Source organism: Centroberyx affinis, unplaced genomic scaffold (genome assembly GCF_046629955.1).
Source record: "Centroberyx affinis isolate AG114_WGS23_722 - 3 ecotype Tasmania unplaced genomic scaffold, CSIRO-AGI_Caff_v1 ptg003913l_1, whole genome shotgun sequence".
Lineage (NCBI taxonomy): Eukaryota > Metazoa > Chordata > Actinopteri > Beryciformes > Berycidae > Centroberyx > Centroberyx affinis.
The window spans coordinates 59,166-78,764 of NW_027281747.1; the positions used below are offsets into that span (position 1 = coordinate 59,166).

Consider the following 19,599-nt stretch of genomic DNA (forward strand, 5'->3'; position numbering starts at 1 on the left):
ACGGCATTGGCTCGCTAGAATGTAAACAACAATTTTAAAATGTCATTACAAAGTGCAGATCATATAATTTGGATGGAGAGCTTGTGAAACTGTGATGGTCAAGCGTCTCATTTGTGATTACTGCAGCAGAATAAAATGGAGCTAATATCACAATTCATTTTTTCTGCCCCAGGATACATTTTGTCACATTTTTGTATTGTGATATATTGAATTTCCATATATCGTCCCATCCCTAACACACACACACACACTAACCTGGTCATACACTACTTAAACAAGGCAATCAGAAGGGGTCATACAGTACACCTACACACACACTCACATTGGTTATGCACTTCTTTCATTAAGGCCAAGCTAAGGAAATGTGTGTTTGTGTGTGTGTGTGTGTGTGTGTGTCAGTGTTGGGAGTATGGTATTCCTCTGTGCAGGGAGCTGGCCTTCCAGTATGAATCTCTGTATGACTACCAGAGTCTCAGCTGGATACGGGTGAGTCCCATCACTGTCACAATACACTTTCTGTTATTTGATGTTTTGTAGTATTGCCTGGTATAGCTACATACAGCAGAACACTAGAAGGCATTTGGAGAGCTTAAACCTGCATCAATACTTAACAGTTTTCCAACTTGCTGTTACATCCATGTTGACATCATTCCTATCACTTACATTTTTAAGTTAAATTGATTTCTTGGGATTTGAAATCTCCATAAGTTTCATAGATATGGCTCACAAACAATAATCGTCTAATTTCGGAAATCCCAGATCCAGCTCGCCACTAAAATATAATAAATTGTTTGTTGGCTCAAGCCCTGTCTGTCTCATGTATGAATTTCTTTCCAAAGCCTTTGCCTTTCCATCAAGGCAAAGGGCGGCTACTTTAAAGATAGTTTAAAAGATAGTTTTGATTTGTTTAACACTTTTTTGGTCACTGCATAACTCCATTTGTGTTATTTCATAGCTTTGAAATCTTTACTATTATTCTAAAATGTAAATGTAAAAATAAAGAAAAATGTGTGTCCAAACTTTTGACTGGTAGTGACGTCTCCAAAATAGAGAAGTCAGTCTCATTTGGAATCATCCTCCTCATCATCATTACCATCTTCCTTTTTTGGTGTGTGTGTGTGTGTGTCTGTGTGTGTGTGTGTGTGTGTGTGTAGAAAATGGAGGCAGCATACTACGACAACATCATGGAGCAGCAGCGCCTGGAGCCGGAGTTCTTCAGGGTGGGATTCTACGGCAGGAAGTTCCCCTTCTTCCTCAGGGTGAGTTATTTATTGAACATTTAGGTCTATTATCCAGCAGCAATAATAGTCAAGATGCTGTTCTTTACTGTGGTTTTGGGTGCGATGACAGTGCAGGAGGTACGAGTCGCTGCGTCAGCACCATCAGCATCACAGAAGTCATCGTAATCACAGTAAAGAACGTCCTCTGGAGTATTATGGCTTTTAGAAAATGGTTACCGATGCATGTGTACTGTCTGAAAGGTTTTCTTCAAAGTAGTGCATGAATATAAGAGTAAAAGAGAGAGGACATAATGTTTTAACAGTGTATGGTAAACTTTCTATTGTGATTGTGAAATGACTATAGATGTTCCTGTAGAACTATCAGTCAATCTGATTTCTCCTTTGTTGAAAGAAAGAAATTGTGTTTCCTTCCTGAGTTCCTTGTGAAATACTACACTATCCACGAGTTCCCACCAATCGGAGAGGCTGCTGTTACCATAGAAACGCTGCCCTCTCCAAAGTTGTGCGTGGTTGGTAGCCAGAGAGAAACAGAAACACATGTTTCATTTACCCTGTTTTCTTTGGTTTTGATTAATCCACACCAGAACAAGGAGTTTGTCTGTCGCGGCCACGACTACGAAAGGCTAGAGGCCTTCCAGCAAAGGATGCTGGGAGAATTTCCACAAGCCATTGCGATGCAGCACCCCAACCAGCCGGATGAAGCCATCCTGCAATGCGACGCACAGTGTATCCTTCGGAAAAAGATAAAATGTGTCGATATCTGAGTGTGTGTGTGTTTAGCTCCTTGATTTGGACATAAAAACGTCATTAAAATGTGTTTGTAAGAGACAGAGTGAGAAGAAAATTATTTATGGGATAGGTGTGTGTGTCTGTGTGCTTGTGTGTAAAGGAGAAAGAGAGGGAGGGGCAGAGTCTGTAACACCACTTATAAACACTACTATAATATTCTGTGTGTGTCTGTATATCTGTAAACATACAGTATCTTTCCAGTTACTTCCTAGATTTAGAAAGAGAGTAACAGCGCATGGTGAGAATCCACATGCTGTATCTAATCAGTTAGTTCCTTGACCTCGCTCCTCCTCCTCCTCCTCCTCCTCCTGCTGCTCTCAGACCTGCAGATCTACGCGGTAACGCCGGTACCGGACAGCGTCAACGTCCTGCAGATGGACAGAGTACCGGACCGCATCAAGAGCTTCTACCGGGTCAACAACGTCAGGCGTTTCCGTTACGACCGGCCTTTCCACAAGGGACCCAAAGACCGGGACAACGAGTTCAAGGTGAGTTGGGGGAAAGAGGAAAAGACTGCCTCCATGTTTCCCCTTACTGCTGATGAAGGGATTTAACCTGTGATCTGTTTTCTGTGTATTCCAGAGTCTTTGGATAGAGAGAACCACGCTGATCCTCACCCACCCTCTGCCTGGTATTTCACGCTGGTTTGAGGTGGAGAAGAGAGAGCTGGTGAGTAAATGAACACACACAAAAACACACTTCGCACACACTTACCTGTGCATTCCCACCGACATACGCACACACACACCCGTTCATCTCTCACTTCTCACACATCTTTGTCCTATCCCTATCCCTCCTTTTCCATCATCCTCCCTCTTTTCCACTCTCTCTTGTCATACCTCCATCTCTCCCTCCCTCTCTCGTCCCTTACCCCTCTCAAAATGCCCTCTTCATGGTTGAGAGTAGATACATTTAAAGTAATAATAATAATAATAATTTTCATATAAATAAATGTCTGTTTTGCTTCTCTGTTGCTGTTGTAATTACCCAGTGTTTCCCGGGAAAGACCTAGAAAAAAGTCTCTGGTGCACAGGAAGTGATGCGTTTAATGTTTCCGGTTTATTTGGAATAAATAGAAGAAGAAGAACTGGGTAGTTAGCATGAGCAGTGATAGCTGCTCTGAACAGACAAAGAAAAGAGAAACTCAAACTGCATCAACAGAAAATCCTCCGCCCTCCGAAAATCCTCCGCCCACACTGTTTGATTGACAGGTGATCTCTGGGAAGTGCAGTGGAGAAACAACACAGTGATGAGGCTGAGCAACAAAGATGGAGACTAAATAAATAAAAACAAGCCTCTTGCAGATTACCACTTTAATAATTTCTCTTTGGATCTCTTTTTCTCTCTCTTTCTCTCTCTCACCCACCCTCCTCCCTGTCTCTTTTTCTTCGTTTCTCACCTCAACTCCTCCCTGTCTCGCAGGTGGAGGTGAGTCCGTTAGAAAATGCCATCTACGTGGTGGAGAATAAGAACCAGGAGCTGCGGACTCTGATCAGCCAGTACCAACACAAGCAGCTGCACGGCAACATCAACCTGCTCAGCATGACGCTCAACGGAGTCATCGACGCTGCTGTCAATGGAGGAATCGCCAGATACCAAGAGGTAGAGCAAAACCTGCTGTTACAAAACACCTGGTTCAGGTACTCAGTTCTGATGAGGCTGAGCCACACTTGAAGACGTTGTAAAACACCTGAAAAATGTGCTTACCAAAATCTCCTCTCAGGCCTGTACAAAAACTATTTTATTGCCTGGTGGAAAAATGACATTTAGTTATGATTGTTTCATTATGTTTGATTAAAAATAAGAGATTTATTGAATGTTTGCTTATGTTTTTATGACAATTGGTATGTTACTGTCATTTTGTAAAAGCAATAAGCCACTTGAAGCAGTACTTTACAGTGATATTGGCCCAAACTTTGTTTGTTTGACAAATATAATAACACGTTAATAATAATATAATGTAATGTTATACAATACAATATAATATAATAAATACATTGCCATTCAGCCCAAGCTTTATTGATAATGTGTGACTTTGCTTTATGTGAAGCACATCGAGTTTCCCTGAGTAGTAAATGTGGTTTATAAATAAACCTTACTTACTTACATAGAATCCAACTTTTACCTCAAGTCTTTCATAATCGTCTGATCAAAATAAATTAGCAGAAATAGAATGGGGTTATCAATGGGTTTATCAATACAGTCGTCAATGGAGACGCTGCTAGTTAAGGTTAAGAGGTAGGGTTAAATCGTCTTCCTAGTAACCCTTCACTAGTAGTGTGTGTGTCTAGTTAAATAAGCAGTTAGGAAGATTTCTTTGTTCCCAGCTCGGCAGAATACTCTGTATACCATTAGGTTTTCACTGAACAAGCAGTATAATAATTGTATCATCAGATAATTGCATTTTATTAGCGATGATAGCACTTTTACACTGCTATTAAAGATGCATGACCATCTTAAAGGCAAGTAGTTTTCAGTGGTACACAGGTTCTAGTTTTTGATATTGCACCATCTCATTAATAGAGAGTGTATGGTCTCTGTTTTCTTTGTCACAGGCTTTCTTTGACAAAGAATACATCACCAGCCACCCAGAAGACACAGAGAAGATCACACAGCTCAAAGACCTGATGCAGGAGCAGGTAAGAAATTATTTAACCGTCGTGTCGGCTCTGCATGGTGAACTCAGCCGTGCGGTTGTCATTCGTTCCTCATCTCTTTGGATTTACACTTTAGGCATTTAGCTGACACTCCCATCTGGTGGATCCGGTTACTGTAAGACTGATAGGGCTTTTGCTGTGGAATAGCTTTCCCCAAAGCATCAGACCAGCCAAATTAATCAAAACTTGTCTTCAAACCAATCTTTATTCATTGGCCTTTCACTGTGTCTGACATTTTCTTTCAGCTCTGTTGCTCTTATCTCATGCTTTTAACCACGATCTTATTTCCCCAACGTATTAATTTTGGAGTTTCCTGCTCTGCCTCCTTTCTCCGCTTTGTATTTTGTAAAGCACTTTGGTTCACACTGGGTTTGTGTTTTTAAAGCGCTATATAAATATAAAGTCAAGTTGACTCTCATCCAGAGCAACTTACAGCAGGTTAATAAGCAGGGAGGTATTCAGTGTTTTGCTCAAAGACACTTAGCCAGGACACATGGCTTTTTTTTCTTTTTCTCTTCTTTTCTTGTTTTATGTGTATGTGCAGTACATGTCCTGTTATATGATGCTCTATGTGCATTGGTACTATTCTGATTTGTTTTTTATGTTTATTGTATGTTGTCTTCTATTTGTAGCTCATAAAAATGTCCAATAAAGATATAAATTGCAAAAAAAGAATAGTCTTAACATGAATCTAAATCAGCGAACAGAAGCCTAATTAAGGTTTAGTTCGTTTAGTCTACTGATCTGCAGAGTAAGAAAAAGAACAAGTGATAAAACACACTGATAAAGAAACACAGAAGGTGAAAAAGATTAATTTGTGCAGGAGAAATAAAGGAAAAGCTTGTAAAATAAGTACCGTCTGCTCGATCCCGAACTTAAAATATTGTCTACCTGCAGCACTGCTCCCCTTCTCAGACCTGAATGCTCTGCTGGTTTCCCCCCCCCAGGTTCACGTGCTGGGAGTCGGCCTGGCGGTGCACGAGAAGCTGGTGCACCCAGAGATGCGTCCGCTGCACAAGAAGCTGATCGATCAGTTCCAGATGATGAGGAGCAGCCTCTGCCATGTGAGTGGAGATCAAATCCAGCGGCGACGTTCTCTGTCCTGTTTCAGTCATTTACAACTTCTGAAGCCGCGAAGCTCAGGGGAGAAAAACAACGTGAAAAACATTCATACAATAGTTGGTCAGGCCAAAAAATAATTAAGCAAATATGGAGAAACATTGAGTCTGGAGGAGGATTTCTTCTATTGTAAACATGCTGGAAGGGCGGACCAACACAGTGAAACAAGCTAATTAGTAGCTGCTTCAAAGAGGATGTTATTATGCTCATAGCTAACTTAATAGTGTCATTATGAAGAATATGTAATCTTTAAACTTTTCACCCTTTTAGTACCTCATTTGAACTTTTTAGAGCTTCAGATTTATCTCACTCTGGCAACTTAATACTTCTGAATACAGAATACTACTGAATAACTTCTGAATAACATTTTTGCGTTGCATTGTGGGGTCAGCTTGGTTTGGACAAACCTCATGCCTTCACACACACACACACACACACACACACACACACATACACACACACACACACAAATGCACACACACTCATCAACACAAGTCTAAGGGCAGTGTGAATATTCAGAGCAGTGTTTCTATGTGGCGTTGCAGGGTCTGCCTGGGTTGGACAAGCCTGGGTCTGGAGCCAGCACTCCCAGAGGGATCCTGGCCTCTCACAGCCCCATGAGCCCCGAGAGCTTCAAACTCCTGCACCGACACAGGTGACACACATACACACACACACACACACACACACAGATTCCCACTTTTCTCATCCACTTTATCCATGAGTGAGACGTTCCTCTTTGAGATTTTTCTGTGTTCTCCTCAACGAGCGGCAGCCTATCCCACAATGCTTAGTCAAACACATCTCACATCTCTTCACAATGATCTGCGCTCATGTCTCCCATCGGCTCTACCTCTCTCTCTCTCTCTTTCTTTCTCCTCTACTGTTGTCACTAATGATCTTGGCTAATATTACATCATTCACAAAAAACACTGCTTTCTCACTGGCATCTATCTGTTCATTTGCCATGGTCTCTGCTGCTGTCTTTTTCCTCTTTCTTTCTTTCTTTCTTTCTTTCTTTCTCTGAGCACATCACGCTTTCTGACATTTTTCCATTTTCTCTCTCCCTCCCTCTCTCTCTCTCTCTTTCCCCACCTCACCATCTTACATTTCTGCTTGTTTCATGGTCTTGGCTGCATGCTCCTCCTCTTCCCTGCTTCATTCTCATTCCCACCAAACCGCCCCATGCATGTTTTGGCTGCTGTTCTCCCTCCTCCATCCTCTTTTCCTGCTCTTCTTTTCTCTGCGTGCTCCTCCCTTGGTGGTCCTTCCTCCTCCTCCTTCCTTCCCACCCTCTCTTCCTCTCCCCTTCCTTCCCTCTACCTCTCTTCCCTCTCCTCTCTTTCCCATCTATCCCTCCTTCCTCCCCACCTTCCTGTTTCCTCCCTCCCTCCCTCCCTCCCCCAGTCCCATAGCGGTTTTGACTCCAGTGCGCAACTCCTCCTCCTCTCTCTCCTCCCACAACTCCAGTGAGACTGGGAACGTTGGGAATCTGCTCATCCTAGCGGACGGCATGGTGGTGGAGCACCCCGAGGACTTCTACCGCATGCAGGTCAGTGGTGCTCAGGGCTGTCAGGGCCAGTGAAACAAGCGCACCCTTACAGGAATTAGTTGATACCATTTACAGCAGCTATTCATCTTCTACCTTTTGTCTTCTACCTGTGTGCATGTTGTTATGTATTACTTTATATAGCATAGATATCCCATTATGCTGTTTCTACCAGTCCTGGTCATGTGGCTCTATTCTATTCTATTCTATTCTATTTCCTGTAGTCTGAAAGGAGAGATTGTCTGGTGTGATTCAGTCAATAAACCATGTGTAGATTACATTATAGATTCAACTTTTACTGATTCCTGAGGAAATGTGGTTGTTGCAGCAAATAGTAATAGAATATCTAAGAAATTAGGATAGAAGTAAGATATATATAAGTATATGTCCATCACTTGGACGTGGTTAGGGTTAGAAACTAACTAACCCTGAACAGGAGAAAATGTATGAATGAAAATATGCACAAAAGTTTGGACTCGAGCATTCGTGTAGAACAGCAGCAGAACCTACTGAGACAAAAGACAATGTGAGATTTGTGCATTAGAAAAAGGTGGAGGATGATTAAAATATCCTATAAAAATGATAAATTATCAATATATCACCTTTAAATAGCACTTTTAAAGATATTCATGAATCGTGTAAATGTAATGTAAACATGTCAGTGTAAATATCCTATTCAGTCTCTTCTCTTTTCTCGCTCCAGGCAAGCCCCTCCTCCTCCAGTCTTAGCTCCACCCACTCTGCACCCTCTCAGATGATAAACTCCGCCCCCTCCACCATCAGGGGTAAGCGCCAGCTCAGATACGCTCTGAAATACAGCATTTCCTGGAAAAAACAGCTTTTATTTTCAGAAGGTCAACTGCTGAGACATGAAGAAAAAAATGGTCGATTTTCCCTTTTCAGGCACATGCATTTATATGATGATATCTTACAGCAGTACACTTTTACTGAAACCCTGAAACTGGTCTCTCTCCCTCTGCAGTCGGCTCTCCATCTCTGCCGGACAAATACAGACACAACAGAGAGATGCTGATGCTGCTGCCGCCACACAGAGAAAGACCCAGCAGTGCAATGTACCCCAACATCACTGAGAATGGACAGGTAGGGAGGGTGGAAGAGTCTGATATGGGGTTGATATTGATGATGTTGGTTTTTATTTGTGTGTGTGTGTGTCTGCATCTCTGTCTATATCTCTATGGCTACAGTCACACCGCAGGACTTCATGCTCAACTCTGAATTGCTGCTCGTATCTGATTTTTTTTGGGTGACTGTTCATATCTATTTTAGGATGTGACTCATATTTGATACCAATATGAATTGAGAACGATGTTGAAAAGACACACATGCGCACAGTAACAATAACAAAAGATCTCACATTTGTTTTGTTTGCTTCTCCCGCTGGTTTCAACACATTTTGATGTCAAAATGTGTCCTGAATACCAATCAGGTTGCTATTTCACTTTCTTTCCACTATTTTGTCTCACAATACTTGTTTTCATGACAACGGCACATTCTAATGTGAGCGTTCAAATACAAGACCCATGCAGGAGGTATGCCTCTGATAGTGTTCCATATATCCAAGTGGTCCAGATTAGACCTCCATGCAGCTTTTTGCTGTTCACACTGATTAGAAAACATCAGATCTGTGTCAGATGTGAGAGAAACAAGCAGAAGCTGCAGTGTGAACGAGCCTTTGTGACTGTCCATATTTCACTGAACTAGAATCTGTATTCAGTACCGAGGCAGGAGCTAGGACTACTGTATTTTTTCATGAAGTGTAAAGCTGTAACTGTTCTTTTTTTTTTTTAACATTTTCTGTTCTCTGTCTTCCTTCAGCCAACTAACTTCCAGCGAGCGTTGTTCCATCAGGTGATCGGTCCATGCAAGCCCTGCAGCGACCCCAACCTCTCTGTAGCTGAGAAAGGTAGGCAAGCAGACACACACACACACACACACACACACACACACACACGCACACAGAAAGCTGGACTCACCAACATTAGATCTTTTCCTCTCGTCTCTTTGGTTTCCTCCTATGAAGCATAAGTCACAGTATGTTTGAACCACATGCATGTCCACTTATATATTAACACAGAACAGAGTAAATACAGTGTCATGTCCCTAAACAGCTAATTTCCCGGTTTCCTTTTTGTTAAACTGCCATTAATAGTCCAGAAATAGTTTGTTTTTGTCAGCTTTGTAGATGCAAAGCCCCCTAGTGGCCGTTAGGAGGAATGGCAGTGTCTACAGACCACACACTGAACCAGGATCATTCAGTCGCCTCCACTCAGCAATACTGCTGTACTGTGTAGGCTGCTTCACATCTATGACACTGGTCGCCCTTGTTGTTTCTTTATTTTGGATGTGAAATTGGTTTTGAACCCAATTCCAGGAAGCATTAAACAGATCTTAAGTCTTAAATTTGTCTTTCACAAACTTGCAGATACCCTGAAATATTCACACAAAGCAATTTCTCTTGTAATTTTGATGAAATGTTGCTGCAAAATGTCAATATTCTCCCCTCTCTTCTCTTCCTTTCCTCCTGTCCTCTCCTCTCTCCTCATCTCCTCCTCTCCTCTCCTCCTCTCCTCTCCTCTCCTCTCCTCTCCTCTAGTCCTCACCACTCCCAGTAGTTGGAGTTTGGACAGTGGGACCAGAGAAGCTCTCCCCTTCCTCTCCGCTCACGTCGGCAGTGTCATGGCTCCTCCTGTTCCCCCACGCAGCCTGCCTCATGGTAACACTACTGCTGTGTGTGTGTGTGTGTGTGTGTGTGTGTGTGTGTGTGTTTTATGTTTGTGTGGGTTTGCACGCCTGTATGTGTACTTGTGGATGTGTATTTGTGTGTGCAAATGTGTGTATAAATTGTTCTTTCCCCTATATTGTGTATGAGTTTCCATATGTGTGAGTGTGTGTTTGCGTGTGCATTTGTGTTCATATATGTATGTAAAATGCCCCGAAACCCAACCAAGTCCTCACGCAATGTGCTTGTGAATGTTCCTGTGTATGTGTGTGGGTGTGTGTGTGTGTGTGTGTGTGTGTCTGTGCGTGTGTGTAGCCACCCACGCAAGGTGAAACGTTGTGGTGCTGCTGTGGTGTCATTTTTTATGTGGAATATTGTTATTGAGATGTTTCTCCTGTCAGTGAGCGTGTTCCTGTTTAAGTGCCTGTATGTGTGTGTGTGTGTGTGTGTTATTTGTTAGCATGGTTGCACGTTCCTGTTGGTGTGTGTTTCGGGTTTGAACCATGAGTTACGGCTGTTGAATACAATCGGTGTCGGTACTTTTGCGTGGTTCAACCCAGGATTGGGGTTAGTTCCAGTAACTTTGGTAATTTCTGGGCAAACATGTATTTTACCAAAACTCAGTATCAGATGTAACTATTCCTTTTGCTGTTAAATTAGGTTGAGCGCCCATTGAATTACTTGAGGTTTGCTTTATAACAGCCTCAAAGATGGATGAATTACTAGCAACGTAACATAAATCAAGCGCTCCTTCTGCTTTTTCAAGTATTCACGATGCATCAGCGGTTGTTTATGCAAGTCAAAATAGGTTAGGTAAAATAAGCTGCAATTTTGAGCTCAATTAAATGTAAAATGGATATTCAGGATGTTTAGTGTTGTTGCAATCACTTTCTGCCAGTGTGGATCATCGTCTTTCATTACTGACACCTCTAGTTTGATTGAACACACTTGTTTGCCCACCCAGCTGGCTGAGTAGTAATGTGATGCAACGCTGTGAGTTGACCCCAACCCTGATGGTTCTGTCAGTTTCCTTGGTGTGTGAACTTTGACCCCTGACCCCCCTCGGCGTCACTTTAGATGATCCTCACCCACAATCCTCCTGTGTCTGAGGGTTTGGTGGTTCTCCTCTGCTGGCTTCTTCTCTTCTCTTCTCTTCTCTTCTCTTCTCTTCTCTTCTCTTCTCTTCTCTTCTCTTCTCTTCTCTTCTCTTCTCCTCTCTTCTCATCTCTTCTCTTCCTTCTCTTCTCTTCTTTTCTCATTTCTTCTCTTCTCCTTTCTTCTCTTCTCTTCTTCTCTCCATTCCTCTCATCTCCTCCTCCACCTGCCTATTTTGGATAAAAGCCATAAAGACCAAAAACTTTTCCTTGTATTTCCATATTTTAAAATCTTTAAAACACTGCTCTGTTTGAGTTATTAATTACTAGTCCGTTATCTTTAGTCTAGATACAGTAAATGCTTGCTGAGCATTGTTCATACCTATCTATATCTATCTATACCTATCCTATTCCTACGTCTTTTGAATATCAAATTATACATCTAGTTGAAGTAGGGTGAAGCAGACTCGGGTTGTTTCTAGTTACTGACAGCTTATCCTCTATGAAAAGTCTTAGATTTTTTTGGAAAAAAAAACCCCAAAACGAAACAGAGATTTCAAAGAATTCAGAAAAAAGACTACAAAAAAAAGACTACCAGACTATTTGAAGCAACCCCTTCAAACACCCCCGCTCCCATACACACACACACACACCCTGCTTCTTCCTCCTCACCCCTCCCTCCTCCTCGCCTCTTCTTCGTCTCCTCCTCCTCTTCTTCTCCTCCCTCCTCCTCTTCTTCTTCTTCTTCTTCTTCTTCTTCTTCTTCTTCTGGTCTGAGCGGTGTGAGCGTCTCTCTCTCTCTCAGTCAGTCCTGCTGTGTCTTCCCTGTAGGCCAACACCTGTCGATGCACTTTGATGCTTTCCACCACCAGGTCAGCGACCTCCCTCCAGCTCTCCCCGCGCGCTCCTTAAGAAAGGTACCCTCCTCCTCCTCCTCCTGCTCTTCCTCCTCCTCCACTCCTCCTGTCTCATCTGTCTGTCTGTCTGTAGGTCTGAATGCTTGTCTGTTGTTTCTTGTCTCTTTTTTTTGCTTGTCTGTTTTGAAGGTCCTCTTTCTCCTGTGTGAGTGTGTGTGTGTGTGTGCGGGTCTGCAACTCTTCCTATTTTTATCTGTCTGTATTACGGTTGGGAGATGGTGTACATCTTCCTGTCAACCAATTATCACCACATCACATATATTGAAACAGAGCTTTTAAATGCACAAGAAAGGGGCTTTTTTACATTTTATATTGTAGTATGAGTTCTTACAGTCAAGAAAAAAAAATGAAGTGGCGATGTATTCTCATTAGGAAAACTCTCAAATGGACAAAACCAGCCACCAAGGTTTTGGGAAATGTTGTCTGTGTTTAGGCTCTAAATCCATTTTAAATCAACTTGAGCATATTTATTTTCCCTGCCTGAGTGTTTTGCACTAGGCTACATTCTAAATTGCCAATGATCAAGGTAATTTAAATCGGGAATTACCCTCAATGTATTCGTCCCTCTTTTTTTCTGTCCCCGATTTTCTGTATTGTCTCGTTTTCACTCTGCATGTCCTTTTCCCAGACTCCCTGTCGTTGATTTGGTTCCTAAACACAATTCACTCCCACAGTGTCTCAGTACTGTGGCGTTCCCAAAGACAGACTGCTCTGTCTTTATGTCTGTGCCGTCCACCAGGCCTACAGTATACTGTTTATGTTCAGATGAAATCTGTGTGTACTACATGTGGTAAGTGTGTATGTACCACTAGCTTCCATCCAACTGTCAAGCGAATTATAAGCAAACCTTTTAAATGGCACAAAAAATATTAATTAGGTGCTAGCTTGAAGCAAAGGTTGAATCAAATCAGGATTCCTGAGCGTCAGAAAAAACACATCATACACAAAAAGTGAGTAGTCTTTCAAGAGTGAATTTTTTATCAAGTTTTTATTGATTTTTACATGTCTGCTGATATTTCAGTAGTATCTTTATCAACAAAAAATGTGTACATCTTTGTGACATTTTATTGAAATTTGCAGTTTTCTAATTCGATCCAATTCACATAAAAATTTGGATAGAAACCCACCTACTGATGTGCCTACATACAGTATGTGTGTAGGTAGGTGGGTGTGTGTGTGAGTGAGTGAGTGAGTGAGTGAGTGAACCTGTCCAATAGTGACCTAGGATAATACTATACTACTTTGTCACTTCCATCTCTCTCTTTCTGTCTCTCTCTGTCCCCCCCCCCTCCCCCCTCTCTCTCTCTCCAGTCTCCCCTGCACCCTATACCTGCCTCGCCCACCAGTCCTCAGTCCATCCTGGATGGCAGTAACTCCACCCTGTCGGGCAGCGCCAGCTCGGGCGTCTCCTCCCTCAGCGAGAGCAACTTCGGCGGCCCCCCCTCCTCCTCCGACCCCCCCGCCAGCCGCACAGACACGCTGGAGTCCGTCCCCAGCAGCCAGGCCTGGACCACCGACCAGGAGGACCTGGACTCGCCCTACCTGCCCGTCAGGTACAGCGTCTCCGAGCCCGAGGTCCTGGACGGGGCCAAGCCGCCGCCCTGCCGCAGCCACTCCGCCCCGGGAGGAGTGGCCCCGGCCCTGGCCCCGGCGCCGGCCCAGGCCCAGGCGGGGGTCCAGATCCAGCCCCAGGCTCCTGGTCCGGCCTCCGCTGGAGCTCCTCCACCGCCGCAGCAGCAGCAGGAGGGGGTGCCGCACCCCCAGCCCCAACACCAGCACTACCACCACCAGTTCTACCCGCAGTACAGCCACCACCACCCCCCTCTCTACCACCACCACGAGCCCCCGCCCGCCCTGCCCCCAAAACCCTACCTCAGAGAGGGCTGCATCCCCGAGGAGGACCCCCTGAACGGCCAGACCGCGCCCCCTCCTCCCCCCGCGCCCCGGCCCATGCCGCGCAAGATCTCCCAGCCCATAATCGCAGCGACCAAGGAGGAGCAAGCGAAAGTGGCGTGGGAGCACGGCATCAGTGAGGAGTGAGGCGGCTTGGTTCGGATGCTTCTAGATGTGGAATGGCGCCGTGTATAGACTCTTTCCAGAAGAGAGAGAGAGAGAGAGAGAGAAAGAAAGAAGGGAGAGCGAGAGCTGAAAGGGGAGCGACTGATAAAGTGACGTTGAGGTAAAAGCGATGTTGAGAGAGAGACTTTCAGATGCCCCCCCTTCTTCCTGTCCCAAAAATTAAACTAGAGCTGAGGTGAATTGACCAGGCGGACAAGGCATGACACAAAAGCAGGTATTTTATTTTATTATGATAAAAGCATCATGTTTTGGTGTTGTGGCCCTCAATTAAGATAAAAAATCAGAGCTGGAAAGATAATGGTTCAGATTATCCATGCTATCAAGCCAGCTACTCTGTCTGAAGCTTTCAAACACATCTGAAAAATGTTCTCCTTTAACCATATAGTCTTTTTCCGGTTCCTTGTGTTACTGTGACTATGAGTACATTGAGTTTGATTTGCTTCGTTGAAAGAATATATATTACTTCATCAGTCAGCCTTTTCATTAAATCATCACTATCCATCAATGCCGCCATCAATATATATTTCTAAGTTCCATCACACCGACCCACTGAAATTGCACAGATACATCCACATTTTCATGCTTAAAGATGTTCATTTTTGATTCTAAATTCATTGATCGAACCCTTCGCATCCACACATGACCGCTCCATCTTTCAGAATCAGCGATCGGACAAAGAGAAATTGATAGATTTTTATCGAGAAATAAAGAGATTGCATTGATACGTCTCTCCGACGATGTTAGGACAAGCAGCACTTTAACACAGTAACAGAGCACCAAAACTTAACAAAAAAAAAAAAGAATTAAAATCTTCACATATTTTTCATATTTTTGTAAATGCTGGATGGTTAAAGCAATGATGATGATGATGATGATGAATACGGGTTGTACTGAGGCTCGGGACTATTTAGACGGTCTGTATGGATAAAGTGAGGATTATCTAAGTGAAAACTAAAGTAGAGGGTTGTAATAATGAAGACACTACAATACTCCTTCCTGAATATCAACCTGTTGAACACCAGATTGAGGCTTTAAATGCTTCTGCGTGAAGCCTCTCCCCTCTCATGTTAGTCCTGAGCTCAACATGCCACTACAGAAAGTGTTTCATTTATGCAAAGAAACCAACAGTCTGCCAACCGGCTGAAACGAGCCATTTTCAACGATCTCCCTTTTTCCGACGTATTCGCAACATCAGGCAGGTTCGACCATTTTCTCTCCCGCTGCCTGTCAGCAGCTCGCAAAGGCGAAAAAAGAAGATATATTTTCCAAAAGGAGAAATGTATGTAGATAAATGTATTACAGTATATATAAATATATATGATATGATTTATATGAATACTATGGATTGAGGGGGAAACTTACGTAGAAATATGCAAGACAAATGGCCACTTGAGCCGTTAGTAGCTGCTTGATGACACATGATGTGCACTTGTTTCAAAGGAAAACATTACGAGGCTGCAGCAGCCGCCTTGGGTCTCGCACACACTAGCGGGTTTTGACGTAGCAGCTCCTAAAAAGCGTCGCATCCCACAATTCCAGGGGTGTAGAAATCCTTTCTGCTTCGCGTTGGAAACGATTTTTAGCCGCAGTCGTGTTCGAGGAAAGAAAGAGAAACCTGCGAATGTGTGCGAGGCATTATATGGATGACATTAACTATGATGATTATACACTTTTTTGACATTTCTAGAAAGTAATTAACGCTAATAATTGTACACATTTTTTTTTAATCAGGGTACTGTTTTGTATGCATGTTCTTTCAGTGAAAGTCACAGCTTAGCTAGGGATTGTTTGCGACCCACAAGGGAAGATTAGTGAAGCCACTGGAGGAAGAATGAGCGCTGTCGTGTTCGTAGAGTTTTGGGACTCAGAATCACTTCAGTCGCCGAGGACATTAAAGGTACGAGAGTTTTTCTTGGCAGACATTGGAGCGAAAGTACTGTGAAGGTTAATGCTCTTTCTTTAAGATATGAAAACTGTTTCAACTGGCTAGCACTTTTTATTTTTGACCACCAGCTCAGACTCTGGACCTAACCCCTCCTCTCCTAGTCGGTGTATTTCAGTATTTCAGAGTCAAGCAAAGATAAATTAAGAGCCTGGTTGTCTAACTCACTCAGTAGCTAGTTAACTAACTCAGCTCGGTGTATTTTGCCTGATGCTGGATCTGATCCTCACCCTAACCAGTGCATGCTGAACTGTAGCTGTTGTCGAATGGCATATTATTCAAGTCCAAGTTTATTTGTCCGGCCTAGTCACAGCTACAGTCTCAAAGAGCTTCACAACACCAACATTATGAAAACATGAACTGAAAATGCTCAGCTCCTCTCTATGTGTTAGCTATGGCACTTCAGTGAGGCTCCGTTCACACTGCAGGACTTCATGCTCAATTCTGAATCGCTGCTCATATTTGATTTTTTTGGATGACTGTTCATATGTATTCGAGGATGTGACCCATATCTGATACCAGTATGAACTGACAGTGATGTCAAAAAGGCAAGTGTGCAGAGTAACACTAACAAAAGACGTTAAATTTGTTTTCGTACCTGTACTTCTCCCGCTTCTTTTAACACATTTTGGTTAGAATATGCGCCTTCAATTGAGGCGTCTCAACAAACACGAATCAAGATGCTATTTGGCTTTTTTTTTCCACTGTTGTGTCTCATTATCCTCCATGCTGCTCAGCCAAGCTAACCTCCCAAACTTAGGTGCCGAAATAATGACAATTGTCTCAGCTGAATGACATAAGATTTACTTATTGTCATGGCAACACTAACAAATCCCAGTGTGAGCAGATCAGATCTGAAAAAATGCAACTCTGTGTAAATCTTGCTGTTTACACTGATTAGTAAAAAGCAGAAAATATTGCGTGAGGGGGGAAAAAATCTGAATTGGGACACTTTCAGCTGCAGTGTGAACATAGCCTAACTGTTGAATACATACGATTCCTGAATAAAAAGATCTACAAAGGAGAATCTTTCCTGGATATTTAGCTTTCCAAGGCAGAACTGTCGTGTGCCAGTCTGGGTTTTAATCAACTGGATCATTTTGATTTCCAGAGCCACTGAAAGACAGAATTTGGCCGTTGCCATTTTACGTGGTTTGCGATATTCGCTCCACCGTCCTGCTGCTGAGTGACTTGTGATTCTGTGCCAGTCAGCTAAAAGAATAGTGGGCATGTCACCATGGTGATGTTACAGAGGGCATTACTGCACATTTGGAGCCAAAATGTTTTAATTCTTGAAAAAAATGTCAGCAACAGAGTCCATCGAGCAACTGGCTGTGTGGTTGTTCTGAGGTGGTGAAGGGCGATGTGTGGGTCAATGTACTGTATTTATTTATAAAACATTCTTAACCACATGTAAATACAGTATATGTCTCTGTTATACAGTATTAACCATGTATCATAACCACGATATAAACATTTGAACTTTTTGGGAACACAAAGGGGATTTTAGAGTTTGAATTCCCTGAGTGAACATGGTTTATCTGTGCTTGCAAGGGCATTATTTCACAAAAAGCACTGATGGGAAATGAGTTTCATTGTCTCTGTCAGCAGATACTGTGATTTTTCTTTTTTTTTTTTTTTAAACTTCTTTATGAGGATGGCACTGAGTCTTTTAATCCTGAGCGTGATCTAAACGGTGCTTTGCCAGCCGTGCTGTCGTCTCATCAAGCATTCATCCTGTACGTTGCCTTTTTCTCACCGAAAGGAAGTGACATCAGACCCGAGTCAGATGATACTTTTCATGGTTTGTTTGAGCCAGATGGACGAGGCTCGACGCGTCGGACAAAGAGTGACAGGAGGTTTATACAGTGACAGGAAAGTGTTTAAAAGTGTATTTCTCTTTGATTGACAACTCACCTGACGCCGTCTGGAGTGTAAACCCCGCCCATCTGGCACACTGTGCAGATTAAAACAAATGCTATGAAGTATTGGCAGGTTTGATTCGCACTGTTGTATATTAACGCTACCGACTGACTTAAGGTTCTTAGTGTGTAGAAAAAGAATATTTTGGTCAGACTTCATTGACGTGAAATCGTTGTTCATCTTCTGACATCTAATGGTAAAAATCATGCTATTGAAATGACCATCTGCTATTGGCTGATCTTTGGTGCCAGGTGATGTCACCTTCTGTAGAGTGCAACATGTAGTGACATCACCTGGCACCAAAGATCAGCCAATAGCAGATGGTCATTTCTGCTTAAGGTTACTTTAACTCTCTCTTTAGCTTTCTCTCTTTATGCCTGTGAATCGATCCATCTCTCTCTCTCTCTCTCTCTCTCTCTCTCTCTTTCTCTCTCTCTCTCTCTCTCTCTCTCTCTCTCTCTCATCCAGAATAAGCAGCTATGATACGAAGTGCTAGTCTCCACCCTCTAATGTACATTTGAATATGCCATAACAATTGAGCTACCATTTAAACCAATGGAGTGCAAACGGTGCAGCCTCCTCCTGTATTTAGGTTTTCAGCTGCTGGTTATACTGCAGTGATGTGGTGAGAGTCTGGGTGAAAAGAGCCTGAGGGAAAACACTGAGCGCTCTGTGAATTATATATTAGACTGAACAGGTTACAGCTGTGATTACTTATTGATCCTACTCCATCCACTTCAGTCATGGAGGGGAGCAGACGGGTTAAAGAAGGATTTCCAAGCCTTGAGACCAGTGAGAAATAGGGAAATCAGTATTAGGAGGATCTGTAACAGCAGCTGTACCGGTATGGACTGAGCTGGTCATTTGTGCGTGATTTCCATTAATTTATAAGAAAACAATGAGGGTGTTAAGCGTGAGGGAAACTGCTCTCATTGTCTTGCATATTACAGTTTATACACCATGTTGCAATTGAGCAGGTAATAAATGCCGGCGATGTAAGAAGCCCATTGCACGAATATGTTGACAGAAATAAAAGTCAGATTAAAGGGAGAAGCCAAAACTAAAAAACCTGCAGTCCATCAGCCAAACCTTCACATCGATGCTGATGGACTGCTGTATGTAGCCAGTGAAATTCCTGGTTGATAAAGATAACTTTTCCATAAAAAAGTCAATTCATGACTGATTAATCTCGCTCTCAACACGACCATGTCAAATACTTCAGAGTCAAAATGCGAATCGCGGCACGTTTGTCGTGGATAACCTATGCAAAGCCCCACACCTTTGATCAGAGATTTGTTTTTCAACTTTCAGTTTAAATTCTGTTTGTTTTTCCGGGTTTCTTGTACTCATAAATCAGTACAGAGAGATCATTTTACCTTGTTATATTGTGTCATTTAAGAAATTCCTAAACCTTACATGCTTGAGAGCAGAGGAAGCTGAAATCCGCTATACTTTATAAAAGTGACCTAAACCTGTATATTACAGAGGTGTCATAGGAAAATGTGAAATTTACGAGTATGTGAAAAGGCCAAGGCAGAGGGAGGAAAGT

At 42.8% G+C, this 19,599-nt stretch overlaps 1 protein-coding gene across 1 annotated transcript in view; it reads left to right on the forward strand.

Moving 5' to 3' along the window:
* Positions 1 to 14,146, forward strand: part of LOC139663083 (dedicator of cytokinesis protein 3-like) — a gene marked incomplete at its 5' end in the record, with an annotated part of 72,051 nt that extends 57,905 nt beyond the window's left edge. The window contains 16 exons of the mRNA XM_071541617.1: positions 400 to 486; positions 1,155 to 1,259; positions 1,826 to 1,967; positions 2,352 to 2,518; positions 2,613 to 2,699; positions 3,453 to 3,632; positions 4,586 to 4,669; positions 5,635 to 5,751; positions 6,331 to 6,461; positions 7,214 to 7,358; positions 8,059 to 8,140; positions 8,338 to 8,456; positions 9,192 to 9,279; positions 9,970 to 10,089; positions 12,021 to 12,106; positions 13,418 to 14,146. Of these exons, the coding sequence (XP_071397718.1) occupies positions 400 to 486; positions 1,155 to 1,259; positions 1,826 to 1,967; positions 2,352 to 2,518; positions 2,613 to 2,699; positions 3,453 to 3,632; positions 4,586 to 4,669; positions 5,635 to 5,751; positions 6,331 to 6,461; positions 7,214 to 7,358; positions 8,059 to 8,140; positions 8,338 to 8,456; positions 9,192 to 9,279; positions 9,970 to 10,089; positions 12,021 to 12,106; positions 13,418 to 14,146 (2,469 nt within the window). The remainder of the gene's footprint in view (positions 1 to 399; positions 487 to 1,154; positions 1,260 to 1,825; positions 1,968 to 2,351; positions 2,519 to 2,612; positions 2,700 to 3,452; positions 3,633 to 4,585; positions 4,670 to 5,634; positions 5,752 to 6,330; positions 6,462 to 7,213; positions 7,359 to 8,058; positions 8,141 to 8,337; positions 8,457 to 9,191; positions 9,280 to 9,969; positions 10,090 to 12,020; positions 12,107 to 13,417) is intronic.
* Positions 14,147 to 19,599: the final 5,453 nt, after the last annotated feature.